Here is a 25,235-nt window from a genome sequence, read left to right as displayed (position 1 = left end):
CACACACACACACACACAATTAAAGAAAGGAAAAAAAAATTCCAATATGACCACCTAGTCCCTATGGCAGGAGATTTAAAGAATTAAATGTCTCTCAGTGCTCTCAAGATTCTGTTGCCCCATCTGTGGAATGTTCCACTTGTTGAGAGTATGATACAGTATTCCCAGCTGACCCTGCCAAAACTGTTATAGGTAAATTTTGGAAGGGGGAAAAGAAGGTGATATACAAAGGGAGAAAGCACAATAAAATAAAATAAATTTATTAACAAAGAAGGCATGAAGGGAAAAGGAAAAAGGGGAAGGGTTGCATTTCACTCTTATCCCAGTTATTAAACCCAATATCTAACTACACTAAACTAAATACCTAAGTTTCCTAAGGGTAAGTCCAACAGGGAACCCAATTTCTCACACACAGAGAGTCCTTGGTGGGTCAGGTACAGGAATCCAGCTAAGTCCTCAGATGCTCCAGGAAAGAGAGGTTCCTCCAGATTTTCCACTCTGTCCACCAGAGAGTATGGGGAAATTCCTTTCACCCTTGTTTGATGGTATTCAAGGCAGCTTGCAAGATGTCCAGGAGAGTTCAGATCTATACCCTTCAGCTCCAGACAATCCATTGGAAAACCTCTCCCTTCAACAGCTTAGAATGTTTACCCAGCCAGCTCTTAGAGAATCTAAGGCTTGAGAGCTGTCAATCAAACTCTTGCTACACTATACATGTATTATGCAAAACATATTTCCCTATTGTTAATTTTTTAAAGAGAATTATTCATATAAAATCAAAACCCCAAATCAAAACCCAAATAAACAAAAATGAAAAATCATATGCTTTGATTCGCATTGACTCCCAACAGTTCTTTCTCTAGAGGTGGTTAGTATTCTTTGCTATAAACACCTCAGAATCATCCTGGATCATTGTATTGCTGAGAATAGCTAAGTCTTTCACATTTGATCATTCCACACTATTGCCATTATTATGTACAATGATCTTCTGATTCTGCTTATTTCACTCTGCATTAGTTCATGGAGATCTTTCTAGCCCTGTCTGAAATTATTTTGTTCATCATATCTTACAGCACAATAGTATTCCATCACCACCATATGCCATAATTTGTTCAGCATTCCCCAATTGAAAGACATCCCTCATTTAATTTCCAATTATTTTGGCACCACAGAAAGAACAGCTATAAATATTTGTGTGCAAATAGTTCCTTTCCCCCTTTTTCTTTTAATTTCTTTGGGATATAGACCTAAGTAGTGGTATTTAACTGGATCAAAGGATAAGCATTGTTTTATAGCACTTTGGGCGCAGGTCCAAACTGCCATCAGGAATGGTTGAATCAGTTTGCAACTCCACCAGTAATGCACAATTTTGCCATGTCCCTTCCAACATTTATCACGCATCCTTACAATCATATTGGCCAATCTGATAGGTGTAAGGTGGCATCTTAGAGCTGTTTTAATTTTAGTTCTCTAAGTGATTTAGAACATTTTTTCATATGACTATAGATGCTTTGATTTCTTTGTCTGAAAACTGCTTATTCATATCCTTTGATCATTTGTCGACTGGGGAAATGGCTTACATTCTTTTAAATTTGACTTAATTCTCTATGTATTTGAGAAATGAGACTGTATCAGAGAAATTTGCTATAAAAATTTTCCCCCATTTGTTGTTTCCCTCCTAACCTTGGTCATCTTGGGTTTTGTTTATACAGAAACATTTAATTTAATGCAGTCATTTTATACATTTTACACCATATAATGTTCTCTGTCTCATTTGGTCATAATTTCTTCATTTTCTATAGATCTGACAAGTAAACTATTCTATCTTCCCCTAATTTACTTATTTATTACCCTTTATATCTAAATTATAAACCCATTTCAACCAAATCTTAGTATAGGGTGCAAGGCATTGCTTTATGTCTAGTTTTTACTGTACTGTTTTCAAGTTTTCCCAGCAGTTTTTGTCAAATAGTGAGTTCTTATCCTGAAAGCTGGGATCTTTGGGTTTTTCACACTTTAGGTTGCTGAGGTCATTTATCCCTAATCTATTCCACTGATCCACCTTTCTATTTCTTAGCCAGTACCAGATTGCTTTGGTGCTTTCTCCTTACTTTGAACTCATGGTACTTACTATTTATAATATTAGTTTAGCAATTAATTATAATTGATATCCTTTGTCAAATGAAGTTTTCTAGACTTTGCATGCTATCCACCAAGTATGGAAAAACATTGTCACATGTCATCTATATTATTGATATACAGTTTCACTTTTAATATTCTATGAGGAAGCTAGAAAACTTGTATTCCACAGAAAACATCTTGGAAAATGCTGATATAAGTTGTCTTCCCATATAGATTGTTCAGCTTCTTAAGAGCATTAATACATGGGATCATACATTCTCTTCACCCATTCCTATAACTTTCTTCATTTTCCCTCTTCTCTGTAAGTTTGTTAAGACTGGAAATAACACATAAATTTTGGGTATTCATGTACTCTAAAAACTTAAAAAATAATAATGCTGTTGGTTCTTTACTGCTAGGTGAATGGAAAAGGTTCCTTATGGTGTGTTGATCCAGAATATAAACCCAATCTTATACAAGCACTGAAGAAGCAGCCTTTTTCCTCAGCACTTGCATTTTACACCCCTCCTGCATCACCACAAAAGTAAGGGTTTATTCAGTTTACAAATAATTAACAGTTTAAGTGTTTGGGGATGTCTGAAATGGAGAAATGGCAAAGTTTTCATTTAAAACCAAATTTAAGATGAGAGTGCAATTTTGTACCCTCATGTTGGGATTATTTCGTTCATACCTGTGAGAAATAAGTAGCCATTTTAAAATATTTTCAAACAAATGTTTCTAAGACCCAATGATATGGAAGGAACATACATTAAGGAAATAATATTTTTTGCCACTTAAATTTTTCATATTTATTTAGTTTTGATTTAGTGAGTTCTCTCACTATTTCCATTTAAAAGTTTCTTTTCTCTATAAAGAACACATTGAATTCCCAAAGCTAGTCACTCTGATGCTAAGGAAGTTTGCTAAGTAAAAAAAAAATGGTTGAGCTTTCCATTTATTTGCCAATAAAATGTTTGTAATTTTTCTAATCTTTGTTTTGGGATACAATTTCTTCTTTTGACCCCCTATATTTGTTATCCTTACCCAGACCTTAAATGTATTATATCTTTAAATTGGAGTTTCATTTGTCCAAAGAAGCATTCTATAGCTCTTTTAGATCTGTTGAGCTGTATACAATCATTATTTAAATTAAGCAGAATTCTGTAGACCTATTGTAAAGAGCTTGCAAAAAAGTGTGTCATATTCGTGGTTTGTTTTTAATGTTTTTCAAGTCCATTAAAAATCTTCATTGAGAATTTAAAGTTTTAACTTGGTGAATTTTTGTAAAGATTATCTCACCACAATAAGGAGTGGGAGAGTGAAGATTATATTTGGACAGATTTTATAAGAAGTCAAATTAACATGTCTGTAGTAAAACAATTAAATATTTTTAGCCTTTAATTGTGTTATTAGAGTGAAAGGACATGGTCAATAAGAACCGGCAACTAGTTAATACAATTTTAATAAAAACCTATCCGTTTTTACAGCTGTTTTTTCTAGAGTAAAAGAAATTGTATTTCCCCCTAAACTATGAATTAATAAGAATTGTCAGTGTTTCTAGAAACCCACAAATAATACATATTTAAAGTACCTTTTTAAATATTTCTATAAAATATTTATCATTCTATTAATGATTTTTTTTCTTCCCATGTCATGTCTTCAGGAATTTACTGAGCCTATTATAATTTTTGCTTTGTGTAAACCAAAAACAAATCATAACAATGACACAGTATAAAGGATACCTTTTTGGCATAACCATATCAACTTTTTTTAATATGCATTTTGTTTTGAACACATTTTTCAGATTTTTTCTCTCCACACCCACCCCCTACTACACCCCCAACAAATTAAATCTCACAAAATGACTACATCAGCAATGCAGGCAAAATTTTGTATCTTCTCCCTTCCTTTCCCATCCTAGATTAAGGAAGTGTTTTGTCTTGTGATGTCTAAACTTGAAATCACAGCAATTGATCTGAGTCTAACTGCCTTTTAGCAGGTTGTTTATTGTAGTCATATAGTTCTTCTGGTTCTACTCATTTCATTAGCATTAGCATAATGAGATAAAATTTTCCTCATTTAGAATAATAATATCTGGAAAAAATCTTAGATTCTTTTGTAACTTACTGCTCTTACAGATGGTAACACTGAGTCCAAGAGAGCTGAAGTGACTAGCCTACAGGCACACACCTAGATATAGTGTTTTGATAACTTTATTTCAGAAATAGTTTCTACAGAAACAATTTTTTTATCTGAATGATCTCCCTTTGAACTGAAATCCTTTTGTGCATTTTTACTACCTCCATTATCATTACTATTACTATATCACCGCTTTCTAGACCATTACTACCAACTCTACTGTAACTATTATCACCATGGCATTTTACCACGATCAGCACAGAATCATGGGGCTAGGAATCCAGAAGTCATCAGGTCCAGCTTAGAGTTCAACAGAGGAGATTTGGCACTGTGGCAAGGGTACTGACTTTGGAGTCATAGGACTCAGACTTGAATCCCAGCTCTCCTACTTACTACTGCCACTTGCTATGTGATCTCAAACACATCACTTATCAGTCTGGACCTTATCTCCAAAACGGAATAACAGCCTCTTTATTCCCTGATAGATCCTCTGTGACATAAAGTTGTAGTTCAGAAGTCCAAAGGAAAAAAAAGTGTGTTTATATATATAAACGTGATAGTAAATCAACAATATTATGGTCATTAAAAGCTGGACATTTTATTTGATACAACACACATTTTTTCTAACATAGATATCATAGAAGTAGATTTTTTTTATCCAGACAGTTTCCAGATTCTTATGATTACTTTTTTAAAAGTTTTAATGTTGGTGTTAAGTTCCATCTGGTAGATAGAAGTATTAGTGAAAACAAATTTAATGTGTAGAATCTTTATTAGTATAAATTCTTTTTAATCCCAATGTGTAGATATACTCAATTGGTTGACTGTAGAAATAAGTCTACACAGAGCAAACTTTTTTAAACCCTGTGGATTATTGAAACTTTTGTCCCTATTTTAATACATTCATCATTTAAGCATCAAGTCTTTCCTAAATTTCTCCAGTACCAAATCATGAACCAAATGTCATCTCAGGAAGCAATTAGAGACAGTATAATTTTTTTTTTCATTATAATGGAAGGAATGTTAAGGAGAGGACTTGGATAACAAAGCCCATACTTTTCATCTGTATGAAGAACTCCTGATATGGAAACTACCTTCACCAGTGCAAATCAACAACTGTTCTGAATTTAATGATTTTAGAGAATTGCCTGGAGTTCTAAAATGTTGCCCAGAGTCCCAAAGCCAATCTGAGTCAGTAGGCCTTGAACCTGGATAATAAAGGCCAACCCTCTATCCATTATATTACTCTACCTTCCAACAATATAAATATGTTAGCTAATTTAAAAAATTGACAGTTAAGAATTAAATACAAAAAGGAACGTTAGTAAAACGTTTGTTGTGATGTTTGTTTGTTTTTTTAGTGGATCATCACCACCTCATTATATAACCTCTGTACTAAAGCAGAGCCAAGTTCGAACTCTGAAAGGTATGTATAAAAATTTGATACATTTGCTAAAAAAATTCTTTATAAAAAAGAACATCTGAAAGCATGTGACTAATTCCTTATAGAATTTAATTTCTTAATAATGCCATCATAACTTTCAGCTCCATTATTTCAGTCAGTTAAATTCATAGCTCAATTCTTTGTCCTAATTGAACAATATTCTTACCAGGTTAGTTCATAAAAAGGTGACTAAGCACCAACTGTGTGCAAGGTGTGGCATCAAAGGTTTCACATTGATTGTATGCAGCATGTGTATCTAAGAACTACTTTCTTCTTCCATTTCCAGCTGGTCCCTGCCATTTAATTTGAGGTCAGCTCATAGGCTTTTCCTGCCAACTTCAGCTGTAAACTCTTCAGTGAACTTAGTCATGTTTTCTTTTTCTTAGGGTTAAATATCTAGACTGAGGATAGTGGGACTGATTTTGTTTTAGGATAGCCAGCTATCATTCATTAGAGTAGACTTAACAGAAAATATGATTATCTTGAAACTTAGGAAACTATTCCACTGAGTTTGTGTAAAAGTGAAATTCTCTCCCCTCTCTCCCATTTCTACAATTATTTTGGAAAGCAGCTAGATGTTTCAGTGGATAAAGCATCTGGCCTGGAGTCAAGAAGATCTTGGGTCAAATCTAGACTTAGATATTTACTAGCTATGTGACCATGGCCAAGTCACACAACTTCTGTTTGCCTCAGTTCCTGTCTTTGTAAAATGGGATTATAATAGCACCTATCTCTTAGATGTTGTGAGGTTCAGATGAGATAATTGTAAAATGCTGAGTACATAGTAAGCACTATAGAAATGTTAGCTTTATTACTATTATTTAGATGTTTCTATTACAATATATCAGTTTATAAGTTTCAGCAGAATTGTATGCTGAGTAGGCAAGAGAATAAAATAAAGTTGTGTGTATTTTTTGTTGGACTTTGTCTTGTTTGTTGAGTTTGGAAAGTAGTACTATCATAGATCTACAGTCTAAGGACCTCAGTTCAAATCTTTGTACTGATGCTTATCAGGGGAACTGGAGCACCTTGGGCAAATCACTTAACTTACTTGGACCTTAACTTCCTTGTTTGTAAAAGGAGGGGATTGTATTAAATGACTCTTAAGTCTTTCCCAGTTCTAAATGTTTGATCTGATGAACAGCTGTTTGTATATTCAATTTAGGGCAAAGCCTAGTTCTAAGATGTAACAACTATGGTTAAGAATTTAGCAATTTATAGAGAGGTTAGGGACTATTAACTATTAATCAGGCTATAAAATCAAAGATGCTAAAAATATCATCAATTAATTGAAATAATACTCATAACACTTTATATTTTTCTGGGTCAATAATTCCAGTAGATATATCTTTTTCATTAGGATTCTCTTATATGTATGTTTTGAGAGACTATTATATAGGACCATTTCTATTTAAAACTGCATAATTACTGATTGAATTTCAGCCCTCTTTCCTTAACATAATTGGATAAGAAATAGACATCAAAAGGTAATTATTCTGCCTGGTAAGTTCACCATCATAAGACTAATAGGATCTCTTTTAGGACTACAAGCCCTATTTTTAATTGCTGGCATTTTATCACCATTTAAACTATATACCAGAATCAGCCTAGATAGATAATTTGTTAAGCACTTGTTGCCCTGGCATTATGCTAAGTGCTAAAAATACAAATACAGGGAAATAAGACTATTCCTGCCCTCTAGGGGTTAATAGAGAAAGACAACACCAGAAAGGGAGGTGGAAAGCGGAGATGAGAGGGAGAAGTAGGCATTACTTAAATTGGAGCATAGCCAGGATGCTTTTGTGGAGGACTGAACCCTGATAAGGCAGAAAGGCAGAGGGAGGACAGCCAGGCGTGGAATCCAGGTTTCTGGTAAGACAGATGATCAAAGAGAAGGATGATATTGCGAATACTGTACTCTTTAAGCATTTTGAAGTGAATATGACCCTAATTACATTCTTTTCTGTTTACAGGTCAATTTTTTACTTTAATATCTTATATTTTTTCAATTGATAGGACCACTAAACTCTTTACATTGCTTCCTACCAATAGACTCCACTTACATTAAGGAAACAAATACACATAAGCAACCATTGGACCCAGTTTATACCAATTAACATTTTTTTTTTCAGGAAACATTTAGTGAGACTAATCCCAGTGACATCCTAATCCATACTAGTAGTTGTTAGAAAGAAACAAGACTGTTAATTATTTTTTTAAAAAAGAACTCAACCTGTTTCTTATTTGAGTGATTCTCATGATTGTGTTGAATAACTCCCTACTTTGAGCCCAAAATTAATAGTTTTCTGATTCTAGCCATAGAATTTTACTTAGGAACATAATTTTTTAAATTTTACTTGGGAACAAAGTATCTAAAAAAAACTAAAAAAAGGGAGAAACAATTAAATTTTCTTTGGTGCTATGGTTATGCGGGGATGTGTAATTAGTATGGTTGGCATTTGTACTGAGCAAAACAAAAACAATAAAAAACTATTGGAGACAATTTTCATTTATTAAAGCATTTGTTTCCTCAACTCTACCTGAGGATGAGGGGAGAAATAAAAACAATATATAGTTGATCTAAGAATATTCCTAAACTGACCATGTGCAAAAAATGTGTCTCATTCTACATAATCCATTAACTCTCTATCAGGAAATGGATAGTTTTCATCTTCATCTCTTCTCTACTCATGGTTGATTATTGTATTGATCGGAGTTCTTAGGTCACAAAAAGCCATTAAGAATAATATAAAATCCTTAACTTCTGTCTTGGAATCAATACTAAATATCAGTTCCAGGGCCTTGGCCCTCTTTTCACTGAGCCACCCATCTGCCCCATGAAAAGCCATTTTTAATGAGGTTGTAAAATCAAAGGCAGGGACATTCTATTTCTTTGTATCCTCATTTCAACTTAGAACTTTTGACAAATTGATGCTTTAAAATTTCTTTGTAAAGTAAGGGACCTTAAACCTCAAATATGCCTTAAACACTTTGTAGCTATGTGCCCCTGGGCACATTACTTAAACCCATTTGCCTAGCATTTGCCCTTTTAACTTAGAGTTGTTACTAAGACAGAAAGTAAGGGTTTCAAAACCTTATTCTTTAAAGAATTAGAAAACATTGGAATAAATAGAGCTTTTCATTAATGTGATAAATGACATCTATCTAAAACTATATCAGCAAGCATTACTTGTAATGCTCATAAACTCAAGTCCTCAGTAAGATCAGGGTTGAAGCAAGGATGCCCATAATCACCACTACTATTTTTTTTAACCCTAATCTTCTGTCTTATAATTGATACTGTATTTCAGTCCCAAGACAGAAGAATGCTAAGGGCTAAGCAGTTGGTGTTAAGTGACTTGCACAAGGTCACACAGCTAGGAAGTGCCTGAGGCCAAATTTGAACCCAGAACCTTTCATCTCCATGTCTGGCCCCCTTCCCACTGATCCACCTAGTTGCCCCACTACTACTATTTAATGCTAAACTAGAAATGCTAGTTATAGAAATAAGAGCAGAAAAAAGAAATTGAAGGAATAAGAATAGGCAATGATGAAACAAAGTTATCACTCTTTGCAGATGATATGATAGTATTCATGGAGAACCTCAGGGAATCAACCAAAAAACTGAGAAACAACAACTAGCAAAGTTGCAGGATACAAAATAAACCCACATAAATCATCAGCATTTCTGTTAACTACCAACAAAGTCCAGCAACAAGAGATAGAAAAGGAAATTCCATTTAAAACCACTATTGACAATATAAAGTACTTGGAGACTACCATTGCTAAAACAAACCCATCAACTATATGAACACAATTGCAAAACCCTTTTCACACAAATAAAACCAGATCTAAACAATTGGAAAAACATTCATTGCTCATGGATAGACTGAGCCAACATAATAAAAATGGCAATTTCACTTAAGTAAATTTGCCTATTCACTACCAAATCAGTCAAACAACCAAAAATTATTTTATAGAACTAGAAAAAAATTAACAAAATACATCTGAAAGAACAAAAGTTTAAGAATATCTAGGGAATTAATGAAAAAAAATATGGAGGAGGGAGACTAGCCATACCAAATCTCAAACTATATATATAATATAAAGTACTAATCATCAAAACAACCTGGTACTGGCTAGTAAATAGAGTAGTAGATCAAGGATTAGGTTATGTAGTCTATACACAGTAATTAATGTCTCCAAAGATCTAGGCTGGGGGGGGGGGGGGGGGACGGACGCAGAACTTAAACTGCTGGGAATACTAGAAAATAGTATGCCAGAGATTTGACATAGATTAACATCTCATTCCATATATCAAGATAAAGTTTAAAAGTATACTTGATCTAGAAATAAAAGATGAAATAAATAAAATAGAGGAACATGGAATAGATTACCTGTCAGACTTATAGATAAGGGAAGATTTTATGGCCAAGCCAGACAATAGAGAACATTGCCAAAAAAAAAAATAAAATGGATAATTTTAATTACATTAAATTAAAAAGGGGTTGTACAAACAAAACCAATGTAACCAAGACTAAAAAGGAAACAACAAATTGGAGGGGGAGGTGGTTAACAAGTATCTATGACAAAGGCCTCATTCCTCAAATATGTAGGGAACTAAGTCAAATTTATAAGTATACAAAGCATTCCCCAATTGATATATGTCCAAAGGATATGAACAGGCAGTTTTCAGAGGAAAAAATTAAAACTATCTACGGTCATATGAAAAAAAAGTTTCAAATCACTATTGACTAGAGAAATGAAAGCTAAAACAACTCTGAGGGACGACTCTACACCTATCTGATTTTCTCTTATGACCAAAAAGGAAAATAATAAATATTGGAGGAAATATAGGAAAATTGGGACACTGATACACTGTTGGTGGAACTGTGAACAACCATTCTGGAAAGTATGTAGAAATAATGCCCAAAGGGCCATAAAAGTATGCATACCTTTTGACCCAGTAATATCATTACTCGTCATAGATAGGGGATCATAGATAGGGGCAAAGATAGGTACAAAAAATATTTTTAGCAGCTCTTTTTAGTAGGGGCAAGGAACTGGAAACTGAGGGGGATATCTATTAAATGGGGAATGACTGAACAAGTTGTGGTATGTGGTTGTAGTGGAATACTATTGTGCCATAAGAAATGGTGAACGGGACAATTTCAGAAAAACCTGGAAAGATTTATGTGAACTGGTGCAAAGTGGAGTGAGCAAAAGCCAGGACTACAGTACTATAGTAACAACTGTATGATCGTCAATTGGGAAAGACAAAACTATTATCAGCAAAGCAAAGTTCCAAGATAACCCCAAGGAATCCAGGATGAAAAATGCTATCCATAGCCAAAGAAGGAACTGTTGGGAGGCAGATTAAGATCAAAGCATGCCACTTTTTCATTTTATTTCATTCATTAGTTTTTTTTTATTGTATGTGTGAAATGTCTTTCAAGGCATGAATATATATGTATACAATATCGAGTGTTGTATACAGCACTGATGTAAACTATAACAGACGGTTTACCACATTGGCGTGGGGAAGAGAATTTTAATTGCAAAAGAGATAAATAGTTGTTAAAAATTGTTTCTTCATGTAATTGGGAAATTTTTTTTAGTTAAAAGACAAAAAATAAAATATAGAGTGAGTGACCTTAAAAACAACCTTCTTAAACACGTTTGTTTCTACAGACAAGGAAAATGAGACACATTAATCTTTTCATAGTAAAATAATTCTTAACCAATATATTTACTGTATTCTTTTTTCCCAACTTTTGTTGGAAGAAATGGAAAGTATTAAATAAGAGTTAATACCTACTTTCTTTGCAATTGAGTGTAATGAGGGGATATTTATGAATTTCAAGAATTAGAAGAGGTATCCCCCTGAGGCCATCTAGTCTAACTTGTATCTGAATAAGAATCTATTTATTCTACAGTATACCAGACCAGTGGATCATTTAGCTTCTGCCTCAAAACCTTGAGTGAAGACAATCACACAGTCACAGAAGGTTATGTTTGGAAGGAATCTCAGCAGCCATCTAATCCAGCTCCAAAGAAATCATCATTATAATCACCATTAATAAATGATCATCTAATCTTGACTTTAAAACCTTAAACGAGGAGCAATCCCTTAATTTTGAAAATCTCTGATCAAATCTCAAATCAGTCCAAAATTCTTTTCTCTGCAACTTAACTTACACCAGTATCTCCCAGTTCTACTATAGGACCAAACCAAAAGATTTGGAATAATCTTTCTTTAACATGAGTCTTTTCCAGTGCTTAGAAGATAGGTAGAAGTCCCTCCAACCTCTATACCAAGTGCTCTCTTTTCCTTGAGCTGATAATTACAGGTTAGGAGCTTAAGGACCTACCCCATCCTGCTCATGATCCTTCCAACACATTCACACTTAGCTCTTCCTTTCCTCTACTCTGGATATGTTCAGACTAGGGCAGACCAGAGTAGGGTTGTCACTATTCTAGGTCTGGGTACACTATTTCTTTGAATGCAGGCCACTACTCTTAAGACTGACTTCCCGTTTTTCATTGTTTTATAATTTTGACTCCTATACTTGTAAGGGCCAGAATGTAAGGGGTAAAATTATGGTTGGACTGAATTCATCAGAGTGTGGTCACCAGGAATTTAATTAATTGCAAATGATTTTTTAGCAATTTATAAAATATAGAAAGAATGAAAGTAAGGAAATCAGAGAGAGGATAGGGTAAAATATCTAACCTAACACACTAAGTATTGTGTTCTGGCCCCTGGTTCAACCAAGCAGTGCTAATTAGTCCTCAACTGAAGGGGCCTCAGCCTTGAGCCGAGGACCCAGGGATGAATAAAGCAAGGGCTTCAGTAAATCCAGGGAGGAATAAAGCAAGGGCTTCAATAATGGAGCCTCTCTAAGAGGGGGGACCTCTCCTGAGGCTAGTCTCTTCAGAAAATCCAGAAAGGAATCCTTTTTTCACTCATCCACATAAGGGGAAAAGCCAAGAGCAGTCTGAGGTCCCAAGCTGGAGCTCCTTCAAGAACAAGTTCAAGGCAAAAGACCCTTCACAGGAAGTTCTTGGCATTTTTAAAGACCACTCCTTTTCATCACTTCCTGTGACTTCCTTCTATTTTACAGCTAAAGCTTTGCTTAGGACTGCCCAGGGGGCAATCAGTCAATTCTGATTGTCATCCACTATCACACAAGTGGGTCACAGACCTCCCCCACTCAAGTGTAGGTGGGGTGTATACACTTCTGGTGATTAAATCTAAAAATGGGCAGGGGAGAGTTAATCCCATCTTCACATACTACAACATATTATTTATTCTTATTGAGCTAGCCCCATTTTTAGATGCATTGCCAGCTAGCCATTCTCCCTGGTCTTATAAAAAAATTTTTTTTCAGTGGAAATAGAAGATTTTCCATTATTCTTACTAAATTTTGTCTTCTTAGATTCCTCTTCATTTCATTTGTAAAACAAGATTGAAATTGATGATCTCTTAGATCATAAGTTCTGAATACTCTTCTTATTTTGAATCTATGATTCAAAAAGTATATTACCAAGGAGAAAATATACAGAAGTAGCATAAAAGTTGATTTGTTTGTTTTTTAACTAGAGCTGTGTATGCCTGGCAAGAAAAAGTGGGTTGCTATATAATGAGAACAAGGGATAACTAATGAGCGGCCTACATACTTGTCTGCTGATATCCATGAAATGTTAAGATCTTGAGGAAAGGCAGCTGGGTTATCACAGTGGCTAGAACACCAGACTTGGAATTGGAATGAGCTGGGTTCAGATCTGGTCTCAGACGCATTCTAGCTGAGCAAAACATTTGATCAGGTCCAGCTGCTATTCCCAACTTCATTTTTTTGAACATTATTTTCACTTCCTCATATAGCACAGTAGATCCTGTGAAATTACAGAGGTTAAATGTGTGATAGATTAAAATTTTTTTTCCATAGTTATATGATTCTTGTTTTCTCCCTTTCCTCTTCCCTCCCCACTCCCAGAGCTGATAAGCAATTTCAATGTAATCAATTTTTATTTGTTTTTTTGGTCATCCATACTAAAAATAAAGTAATTGGAATGGCTGATCTGTTCCATATATATTTGTTGTCTCCTAGTTTCAACTGTACATAAACTTGGAATTACATTACTTTATTGGATCTCACTTGGTATTTTCTACCGACTTGTTTTCAGACTCCTTTTCACTTTTGTGAAGTCACATTGCATATGATCTTCTACAGTATATTTCTTCTTAGCCCATTGTATTTGGAAAGGAGATTGAATGTTCACTATTGGAGGTGTTCAGAGCTCTCGAACTCATAGTGTTGTGGTCATTTTTTTACACTGGATAATTTATTTAAAGAAATGACAACGATCATAACTCATTTATTTTGTCTAGTTCTTTTTTCAGAACCACTTTAGATCAAATGGAATTTGTTTTAATTTCCAATATTGTTTCCACTTCACCTTTATCCTCACTATTCAGTGATTTGAGTATACAAAGGCAGCTTGTTATTTCCTTATGTTTAGATATAGCTCATTTCTCTTTTGTGATGCTAAATGGGGCTCACCATGTCCGGTTCCTTTCTACTTCTCTTTCCCATTAAAAAAAATACTAGATTTATGATTGGTATATAGCCCTTTAGGTTTTCTTCTTTCTTTAATCCTAAACCATCTTTTTCATTGTCCTTCCTGTGTCTACCTTCACATTGTAGTCACCAGGTATCCAGGTATATGTTGACAGAGTTTGGAGGACTTATATTACATACTTTTTTTCTGCCTTACTTGGCATCATTGTTATTTAAACTGCAACTGTCTTTATGATGTTCCTCTAGTGTGATGGTAAACCTATGGCATGGGTGCCAAAAATGGCATGCAGAGTGCTCTCTGTGAGTATATGCCTCTGCTGCATCCCCTCTGCTTCTCCCGCCAGAGTTCATTACTAGAAAGGCAGATGGAGCTGCACCCCACCCCCTCTCCAGCACATCTGAGGACATTTTTCCACATTCCCACCCCTCTACCCAGCAGCCCAATGGGAGCTCACAATGGGTAAGGTGGCTAGCTCACAGGCAGCAGAGCTGGAGGGGAACAGAGTACTTGAACCACTCCCCTCCTCTCTTTACTCACTGAGGACATTCCTCACTTCACCTGCCCCTCCACCCAGCAGCCCAATGGGAGCACTTCCTTCCCTCCCCTGTGGGTGTGTTGGGTGGGGCAGGGCACACAGTCTTGGGGTGGGATAACACTCGATCTCTAAAAGGTTTGCCATCACTGCTCCAGTCTATGTTCTTCACTATTAAGTGTAATGGCCAAGTATCCCTTGAAATAATACCTCTTCCTACTTGAGGCATGCAGTGAAACCAATTCCGCCTGTTCTTCATTAATATGCTTGGCAGAATCTGTAAATAAACTATTTTTCCATTTAGCTCAGTTTTGACACAATGAGACATTGGCATTGGATTTTAGGGGAAGTCATTAACATCCATCTCCTCTAAAATGAATGCAAGGTACTTCACCAATTGAAATGTGTTTTCAAATATTACAGCAAAGATGTTTTTCTATTTAATTTCAAATAACAGAACAGATGAGTACTATAAATAGAAATTGTAAATAAATTCCACTTGATTATTATCTTCTTTCTATGACTCCTAAAATCATACTTTGTTTCAAACTGATATATTCCAGGGTTCTTTGATTACTACAGCTTTGAGTATTTTTAAGGAGGTTTCACACTTATTAAGCTTAATAAATTTTAAAGTATGAGGACTCCTTTTAATTTAAAAAAGTTTTCATATTCCCGAAGTAGTAGTTATAATATTAGAATCTCTTGATCAACAAACAAATGGCAAAGCTGCTATGAATTCAACTATAAATTCAAAATAGCATCTGCATACATTTGGCAACTAATAATAAAGAAAAAAACATTCATTCAGTCTACAGAAAATGCATTTGCTTATACTGAGCCCTGATGCATATTTTGTTGGAATTAGACCAAAATAGCAATGCTTATTGGAATATTTACCTGTAGACTCCTTGCAATAAATCCATTTTTTTATCTTAGCTTCCTTTAAATTTCATATGCACTAAAAGCATCCATTTTAAGTTAAATTCATATCTATATCTTAATCCTGCATTAAAGTTGCACCCATGTTGTTAATCTCCAGTTTGGGTTGGTAATGCTCAGCATTCACCTTCTGATCCTGCTTTCATGCCATTGAGTACTCCTAGAGAAAGTCATAGAATTGTGCCAATTGTGTCTACTATAAATAAACTCATGTTATTTACCTTCCACTATGCCAACATTGCTACATGGTGGTTTTTTAATTCATCTTGTATTATGCCTCACATTGTAATTAATTTAGAAGTTTTGCAGCTTACCTCAGCTCTATAAATATCCCTTTCATTCTCAGTTGGTGGTCTTGTTTCTTGCTTTAGATGATGAAGAACCTTTAACATCAATTTCATCAACTTTCTTCTTAATACATTTCAGATCCTTTCATTACCTATGCTTTCCTTTTTTCCCCTTCTTTCTCAGAGGAAGAGAACTTCCTTGAACTCTTCTCCATTTGCAAAACCATTAGCTATCCTTACTTTCTCTCCTGAATATCTTCACACTCTCTCTCTCTCTCTCTCTCTCTCTCTCTCTCTCTCTCTCTCTCTCTCTCTCGTTATCCCTTTTCTTTGCAATTAGGCTTAGGTTTTCACAATTCCAAAAATAATTTTGGTTCCACTCTGCTTTCCCTTTGTTTTCATCCTATCTTTGTCTTTCTCTTCTTTGCCAATCATATAGAAAAAGGTAGACTGGTAGACTACATTAAATATCTACTCTATCACTCACAATTTGACTTCTATCCATACCACTCTACTGAAACTGTTATCTAAGTTTACTTGTCACCCAATCTGATAGCCTTTTTACCTTTCTTTTTCCTCTGTGCAGTATTTGGTACTTGACCACCCTTTTATTCTTGATTTCTTCTGCAAAGTGCTCTTATGTGTCTAATTGTTTTTGCTATATCCTTTATCTCTTGCTCCTCCTTGCTAAATAGAAATCTATCTTCAATTCTTTGATCTTCATTATTTTTTCTTTTTGTATCTTTCATTCAGTACTTAAGTGTCTATGGAAGGCAGTATGTGAGGCACAGGAGAGATAAAGAAGGCTTCTCAGAAAGCTTTAATTATTCTTTACTGTCTGCCTAAATAAAGTTTTAATCCCTTAGTCTGATATTTATGGTTTTCTACATTCTAGCTACAGATACAACTCTAATTCTTATAACTGTACTCTAGGAGACAGCTAGGTAGGTGGGATAGTGTATAAAGTGATTGATCTAGAACAGTGGTTCTCAACCTTTCTAATGCCGTGACCCCGCAATACAGTTCCTCATGTTGCAGTGACCCCAAACCAAAAAATTATTTTGGTGGCTACTTCAAAACTGTAATTTTGCTACAGTTATGATTCGGAATGTAAATACCTGATATGCATTATGCATTCTCATTGCTACAAATTGAGAGGTTGAGAACAGCTGGTCTAGAGTCTGGAAGATCTGAGTTCAAATCCTGCCTTAGAAACCTGCTAGCTGTATGACTCTGGGCAAGTCATTTAATCTCTGTTTGCATATGTTGCCTCATCTGTAAATTGGGACAATAATAGCACATCTACCTCCCAGAGTACAAGTATTAAATGAGATAATGTTTGTAAAGAATTTTACTAACCTTAAAGTGCTATCTAAATGATAATAATTAATAAAAGTAGTAATAGTATACCCAAATTATTCACCGTAGCTTAAGTTATTCATCTCTTTTTTAATTGTACCTCTAAATATATGCTCTGCTCAAATCATTCTTATATATAAAATGGACTCCTAATTCATTGCTCCATCTCAACCCCAATTTTTCCTTTTCCAAATCTTTTCTTTCCAATGCCCAGTTTAAATACCACTCAACTCTTCTATAAAACTAGTTGGGAATCATAGTCAGAAAGGATCTCAGGGCATATAGTAAAAAAAAGAACTTTCATAGCATTTTATAGGTTTACTTAATATACCTTTTTTTCCTGTCTTTATTTGTGTAGTTGTTACTTATTTTAGTTAGCTGTTGTCCCTTGCTTGAATATATGCTTCTTTAGGGCAGGGAATCTTGTCTTATTTGGCTTTGTACCTCTCACAGAGCCTTCCACGTGGTGAATGCTTGAATAAGTGGACAATATTAAAAAGCCAACTTTTCAAGAAGATGGAAGGTTATAAAGTTTTGGGTAAGAAACTAAAGATCTCGAGGTCATAGCTTTGTTTCTGTCACTGACATCCATTTAAGACAAGGAATTCAGAAGAAAAAGGCAGTTTGAGAAGTGAACAATTGGTTAAGAAGATGATGTTTAAGAATAGGATTTGGATGTATGAATCATGGATTAAAGTATAGGAATGACAGACAGGCTTCCAGCCAGGGATAGAGGGCTAGTATGAAGGTATTTTCCTAGAATATTACATATCTATTCAAAAGAGCTTTAAAATGAAAAGGAAATGGGAGGGGGGGAAACTGTCTGTATATTCACCAAGCTAAATGCCAAAGAGAATAGCTAAGCTGAAAGAGAATAATGTAAAGCATTATTCCAACTTCATCAGAATTCCACAGGAGACAAAACTGAGAAATTCTGAGTCTTAAAAAACTCACTCTCTTATGTTTACAGAAATATGCAATGTAGTAAGCAATATGCACTAGAAATTCTAGAGAGTAAAGATAAATTTGACAGGGACTGTATCATTGAGAATTGTTGGAATTAGACCTATAACTAGTATATGACTGAAATAAAATACCATGGTAAAAATATTTAGCATAGGTAAAGTTGGGGCCTGGTGTTTTGTGGTAACAGCATGTTTTGAGAAAATATACTCATGAGCAAATTCAGGAAATAATGGGGTGACTTGGTGAAAATCTTTTGTGTAAAAATCAACAGATACAGAAATAGAAAAAATATGGCCATTGGAGTATGCTTAGACCACTTGACTGGACCCAAAGAGGAAATAGATGTTTTTAAAAAACAGATTACAGCTCTGCTCCAGAAGCATTTTTATATTATGGTGTGGGACTCCATTCAGATTCCTACTGGAGCTAGCTATCTTTTTTCTGCCCAAATCAGAGGTGCTAATAATTTCTTCACCTCAGTGATGGTTTTAAAAGGTATGAGCTCAAACAAAAGCAAATTCCATATTCACTAAGAGAAATATCTTACTGGGATGGAAATTATATGAATCTTTTTAACTTATGTATTAGTTCTAAGGAAGAAGAAGACTGGTAAGAGCTAGGCAATGGGGGTAATGACTTGCCCAGGGTCACACAGCCAGGACATGGTTTGAGGCCAAATTTGAACCCAGGCCCTCCTGTGTCCAGGCAGCCTAGCTCTTTGTCCATTGAACCACCTAGTTGCCCTCAGAATTATATGAATCTTGGGGGAAATCATTTCATAGGCAGACAAGTTTAAACCATATCTGAAGAAGAATCCCTTCCACAACATGCCAGACATCCTACACCAAGCTATTGGGTCAGGGTGAACTTACTTCCTTCTAGCACAATCCTATACCACTTTAGGATAGCTCAAATTATTATTTTTTAAGACCCATATTAACATTCTTTCAACTTCCATCTATTGCTTCTGTTCTTTTTTTTTTCTAGAACCAAGCAAAACAAATCTAGTCATCTTTCAAGTATCAGAATTTGAAATACTTGAAAGGAGCTTTCTAGTTTTCCGTACCTCAAGGCTTCTCCAGGCTAGAGATCATCATGCTCATGAATTCTCATGAACTGAGCTTGAGGCCCTTCATCATCCTGCTTGACCTTCTGAATATGCTCCAGTTTATCAGTACTCTTCCTAAAATGTGTTACCCAGAATTGAACAATGTGTTCTGACCATGGTAGAGTACATGGAGGCTTATCACCTTGGCTACCATAACAGACCATTGACTTATATTGAGCTTGCTGACTGACTGATTGCATCTTAGAGTTGTGATTGAAGAGATGAAATGTGGATACTTTTGAAAAACTCCTTAAATTTTGGGACAACAGATTGCAAAGGCTCACAATACTATCAGGGGGAGTTGATTAGGTAGAGTCAATTCTAAAGATATTTCATTCAACAAATATTGTTTAGGTGCTTACTATGTATACTAAGTACTCTAAAAATATGGCAAAACAATTCCAATGAAGGGGGTGAAGAAGAATACATAGATGGTGCATACATCAGTCAACTTGAGTTTTTTAAAGTTATGCAAAAAATGAAAGAGTGGAAAAACAGTAGAGGGTGAATACAATAGCCTAACACAAGATTGTAAGATTCGAATTGATTGCTAAATTTGAGCATCAACTAAAGGTAGTAGGGGAAAAGTTAAGAAGTAACAAATTGATTGATTTTTTTTAAGCTTTATTTGGGAAATGAGGTGGGACAAAGAAAAAGATCGCCACTTTGGGTAGATGGGAAGATGATAACTGATTGAGAGAAGACAATTGTTCAACTATTCTTTCCCTTCTTTTTTTCTTCATAGGAAAATAGTCTTTTGGTTGGAAAGGACAGAGCAAAAATGACTCATAAGGACTTGATACCCAAGATAAATAATGAAATATAGTAAGAGAGAACCTAGCTGACTTTGAATTCAAGTTTCCCGATTCAGATCAACAAAACTCAGTTTTAGGTATCATGATCTGTCACTCCAGGTGCTAGACTGAGCTGACAAACTAACCTTGGAGAAGTCTCTTAGCTTCTCTGAGCCTCATCTTCTTAATTTGTAAAGGAGAAGTTTGGACTTGGTGATTTTTGAGGTCCTTTTCCAGTCTAAAATCTGTGATCCTATATATCCTAGGTCTTGAACAGACTAGCAGATATGATTTCTGAGCCATATTATCAGGGATCTTTGAAAGGTCGGTGGGGATGGGGGAAAAATATGATAGAATTAGAGAATGTCCTGGTTTCAGAAAACAGGAAAAGGATGGAGTCAGCAAAATTCTAGAATGTATTTTTAAAAGGTATGTTTAGTGGATATTCAGACAAAGAAACATGGATTAATGTGGCTTCATTCAAAGTCAGTCATATCAAATTAATCTGGTTTGGGGGGAGTAGGGATGTGGTTACCAAATTTGTAAAATGGGAGAATGATAGAATTACAGCTAGGTCTTGATTAATGTGAATAATGAATCCTGAAAAAGTGGTCACATGTATTTGAATTCACAATATTTAACATTATGATTATGTGAAATATAGTCATTTGTTCATTTGACCAATGGACATACAAAGTGTGAATTCATTTGGTTGGGGGTACAGGAAGCATTCGTTATTCACACTAATTAGGACCTGGCTATATATGTTTATTTAGATTCTATTAAGAAGTTTGGCAGTTTCTCATAGTATGGAAAAGGAATTTGGGGCTAGGTGAATTCTGATCTGACCAGACCCACCAAATAACCATTAATGTTTCCATATCAGTTTGCAAGGAAGTCTCCAGTGTCTTGTCCATGAATCTGAATGATTCTTTGCTTTAATTTTTTTTTTTGGTCAACAGTTTGGCATAAATGACTAGAAGGCATGCTAATCAAATTTTCAGGTGTGTTGGTTGAAGGAATTTGGTCTTTAAAAAGGCTGAAGAACAGACATGTTCGTATCTGCTTATAGTTTGCTAAGGCTAGACTTTTTGATGCCTCTGTTGTACAGCATTTGCACAGTGCCCTGAGACCTTGAGCCTTCTAGTCTTATAATTTCATTAGTGAAGTCCCTTGTGTCCACTTATATTCTGCCTGGATTCATTCCTCAATCCTTTTGGCATACTCTCACTACCTCTTAGTCTTCCTATCCCTTTAGAATTCCCATTTACAGAAGAACTCCTGTTCCCTAACCCTTGATATCCAGTTTCTCTCATTTCTGTCCACCACACATTTCCTGCTTATAGCCAATAATGTCCCAATGTTTAGATCTTTCTTCCCTTGCCACCATTCTCTGTAACTTATGTTCTGTAATGATCAGACTTCTTTTCCATTTTAGGCCTTTTCTGATTAGGTTGACATTTGATACTCCTTGCTTTCCACTTCTTTTTTTCTCCACTTTTTCCTTTCAACTTTCTCACCCAATCCAGATCCTGTGGGTTGTTATCTACAATTCCCACCCTCCCCTGTGTACTAAGTACTGTGGGTACTGTGTAACCCTCCACCCACCCTGAACAATCCTCCTTCCTCAATTTAATGCCTGACTTACAGTTTCCTTATCCACCCAACCCTCATACTCAGTAACTTCAACCTATAAGTTCAATCTCAAATATCTTGACTTCTCAGTTCTTCAAACTATCCAACTACCACAACCTATTTCTTTTATTCTTTAGCTTCACACAAACATACATGGTCATATCCTTAACCTTGAAATCATCCATAAGTGTTCAGGGTCCACCATGTTCCAAAACTCCAAAATTCCCTGGTCATTTATTCCATCTTTCCATATGCGTCACAAAACCCATTTGACTCCTGATTTCTCCCTACCTTGACACTTCATCAGAGCATCACTCTGACTCTTAGTCAGTTCTTTCTGAAATTCATCTTTTCAAGAAATATGCTAGGGGCAGCTGGGTAGCTTAGTGGATTGAGAGCCAGGCCTAGAGACAGGAAGTTCTAGGTTCAAATGTGGCCTCAGAAACTTCCCAGCCGTGTGACCCTGGGCAAGTCACTTGACCCCCATTGCCTAGCCCTTACCACTCTATTGCCTTGGAACCAATACACAGTATTGATTCCAAGACAGAAGGTAAGGGTTAAAAAAAAAAAGAAATATGCTTAAAAGTTGTACAAATTTGGTGATATTTGATATAAAATATTTTTGTTTTTGGTGGCATCTATGAAATTATTTCCCTTTTGGAATCTTGAAATGAGTCATTTTTCAGGAAGCCCAATAACTTTTAGGTTATTTCTCTTAGTTCTGCCCTTCAAATCCATTATCTGTCTTTAAAAGTTTACAAGTGTTATTCTTGCTTGATTTTCCCCCTTTTTGATGATTTCTTCTATTCCATCTTCAAGCAAAATAGTTTTACTTAATAATTCTTTATTTATATTTGCCATAGGTATTTTCTAAATTATTCCATTTCATCATCATCTTTTTGTCATTTGCTTTTTGCTAATTTTATTTTTCTCTTATTTGCAGTTATTCAAGTTGATGTGGTTTATGATAGTTTCAGTTTTATTTTTGATGTTGTTTTTGATATTTTTTTCCTTTTGCTGTCTTTACTTGAGTTCATTTTTAATCCATAACATTTGTTCATCTAAGTGTAAGTTTTCAGGTTTTTTTCTTTCAATGGTTTTCTGAAAAAAATTTCTTTAGAAGTTTTCTGGTTATCTTAACTTTTTTTATCTATTTTTAAGGATGATGCTGATTAGCTGGGCTTTTATTATTTATTTTACTCTTCCTTTAAGTTATAGATGTTTTGAACAACTTGGGTAAAGTTTTAAAGTTACAAAATGTGACTTGATGGATAAAACTTTTAGAAAGAATTGTATTAGAAAGAATTCTAATGAGAATTGCTGTCGAATTGTTCATTCCTGCCATCTCTATCAAATTAGTAAACGTGGCCATTAAAATTTAAGAAAATTTCCCTGAAAGAACTTTGAAATAGATAAAGTAATATTTTTATACCCTTTTAAGTTTCATCTTACTACATTGAAGAGTGGAGGAGTCAGCTTGAATCTTGTTTCAAATTGAAATTATGTAATATGAAATATTTGTTTTTCTTTATTTAATCATTTTTAGATTCCTTCATTTCATTTAAGATGAACAATTATTTTGATTAGGCTAATTACCAATGTGAACTGATGAAGCCTAGTTTGACTGGTCTCTAGTCCCTAGAATTACTTATTTACTAAGTTTTAATTGCCCCAGAGACCAGAGATTTCCTTATCCTAGCTGCTTTTGTGCTGTGGCATGATTATAGAGTTAAATTTCTTATCTCCCTATTCCTAATTAGGTAATTCAGAGAATATCCTCATTTCAGTGGTTGAAACTTTTTTCACTGTCTTGCCTCACCAATGATGGGGCAATCCCCTCTTAGGGCCATAAGCAGGTCTTTGGTGCTAATGATCTAGCACTTTGTACATCTTGCACTTAACTCCATTCTCTGTCATATAATTATTTATGCCCACATTCCTTTTCTGATAGATTACAAATTCCTATATTTCTATCCTTTGTACATCTTGCACTTAACTCCATTCTCTGTCATATAATTATTTATGCCCACATTCCTTTTCTGATAGATTACAAATTCCTATATTTCTATCCTTAGCACATAGTATAATACTTAAACATAATAGGCACAAAATAAATGTTTTAATGAATACACAAATAGATCTGAGATCACAGTAGCATTCTCTCTTAAAGGGACAACTAATTCTGCAACAGTTTATCATCTTATGCATGCTCCTGCACAAAGCTACATTTGTACTTATGTGAAAAGACATTGTTTTTCAGCTAATGTTTTTTGTTACCTATTATCTTGTAGCTTCATAACGCATAATTTGAAATATTGGATTTCCCATATATTTGTTCTTGTTCTTTGACTTAACTTCTCCATCTGCAATGACTGACATATATCGTAGTGAACTGTTAGCTCTTTGAGGACAAAGTCAATTTTTTACATTTTCTTTTGTATCCTCAGTCCTTAGCCCTGGCTTGGCACACATATAGTCATTTAGTAACTGTTGACTGATTAACTCTTTTTATGTAGTCATTATAACTAATACATCATGCCCATAATAGCTGAGATTTGTATACAATATTAAGTATGCCAGTTAGGAAGTTAGGAAGGCTCATCTTTTTGAGTTCAAGTCCAGCCTCAGACACTTACTAGCTGTGTGACCTTGCAGCACTTGACCCTATTTGCCTTAGTTTTGTCATCTGTAAAATCAATCAGAGAATGAAATGGGAAACCACTTTAATACCTTTGGCAAGAAAACCCTTCATATAGTCATAAAGTATCAGATATGACTGAAAATGACTGAACAACAAGAAGAACCACGTGAAGCGTCATCACTTCCATTTTAAAGTTTAGCTTCAAAAAAATTAATTGGTCCAAGATCACAGAGCCATTAAGTGCCTAAATTGGGATTCTAACCCAGGTCTTTTTGATTCTACATCACAAATAATTTTTTATATTTGTAGGTAAGAACATTGTTGTTCAACTGTTTTAGTTATATCCAACATTTCATAACCCCAATAGGGTTTTTCTTAGGAGAGATACTCAAATGGTTTGCCATTTCTTTCTCCAGCTCATTCGATAGAGAAGGAAACTAAGTCAAATAGAGTTTAGTGACTTGCCCACAATCACATAGCTAGTGAGTATCTGAGGCCAGATTTTAACTCAGGAAGATGAGACTTCTAACTAAAGGCCCAGCATCCATTATACATAGCAAGAGGCTGTCATTGACAAATTTATTAATTTTACACGCTTGACTATTTGAGTCTCCTGAATAATGTAGTTTGTAGAAATTAATTCTTGGGCTTGTGTTTGTGATTTTCCCCCAAACTGTAAACTTA

At 34.9% G+C, this 25,235-nt stretch overlaps 1 protein-coding gene across 3 annotated transcripts in view; it reads left to right on the top strand.

The window, feature by feature from the left end:
• Window positions 1–25,235, top strand: part of FOXN2 (forkhead box N2) — an 81,712-nt gene that overhangs the window by 51,366 nt on the left and 5,111 nt on the right. For all 3 annotated transcript variants that reach the window (XM_001375463.4, XM_016433790.2, XM_056818869.1), the window contains exons 3-4: window positions 2,541–2,665; window positions 5,622–5,686. In XM_001375463.4, coding sequence (XP_001375500.1) covers window positions 2,541–2,665; window positions 5,622–5,686 — 190 coding nt within the window. The remainder of the gene's footprint in view (window positions 1–2,540; window positions 2,666–5,621; window positions 5,687–25,235) is intronic.

The sequence above is a fragment of the Monodelphis domestica genome, chromosome 1 (genome assembly GCF_027887165.1).
Source record: "Monodelphis domestica isolate mMonDom1 chromosome 1, mMonDom1.pri, whole genome shotgun sequence".
NCBI lineage: Eukaryota > Metazoa > Chordata > Mammalia > Didelphimorphia > Didelphidae > Monodelphis > Monodelphis domestica.
Note: the sequence above shows the minus strand (reverse complement) of the source record. Positions and strands in the feature narration are given on the sequence as shown.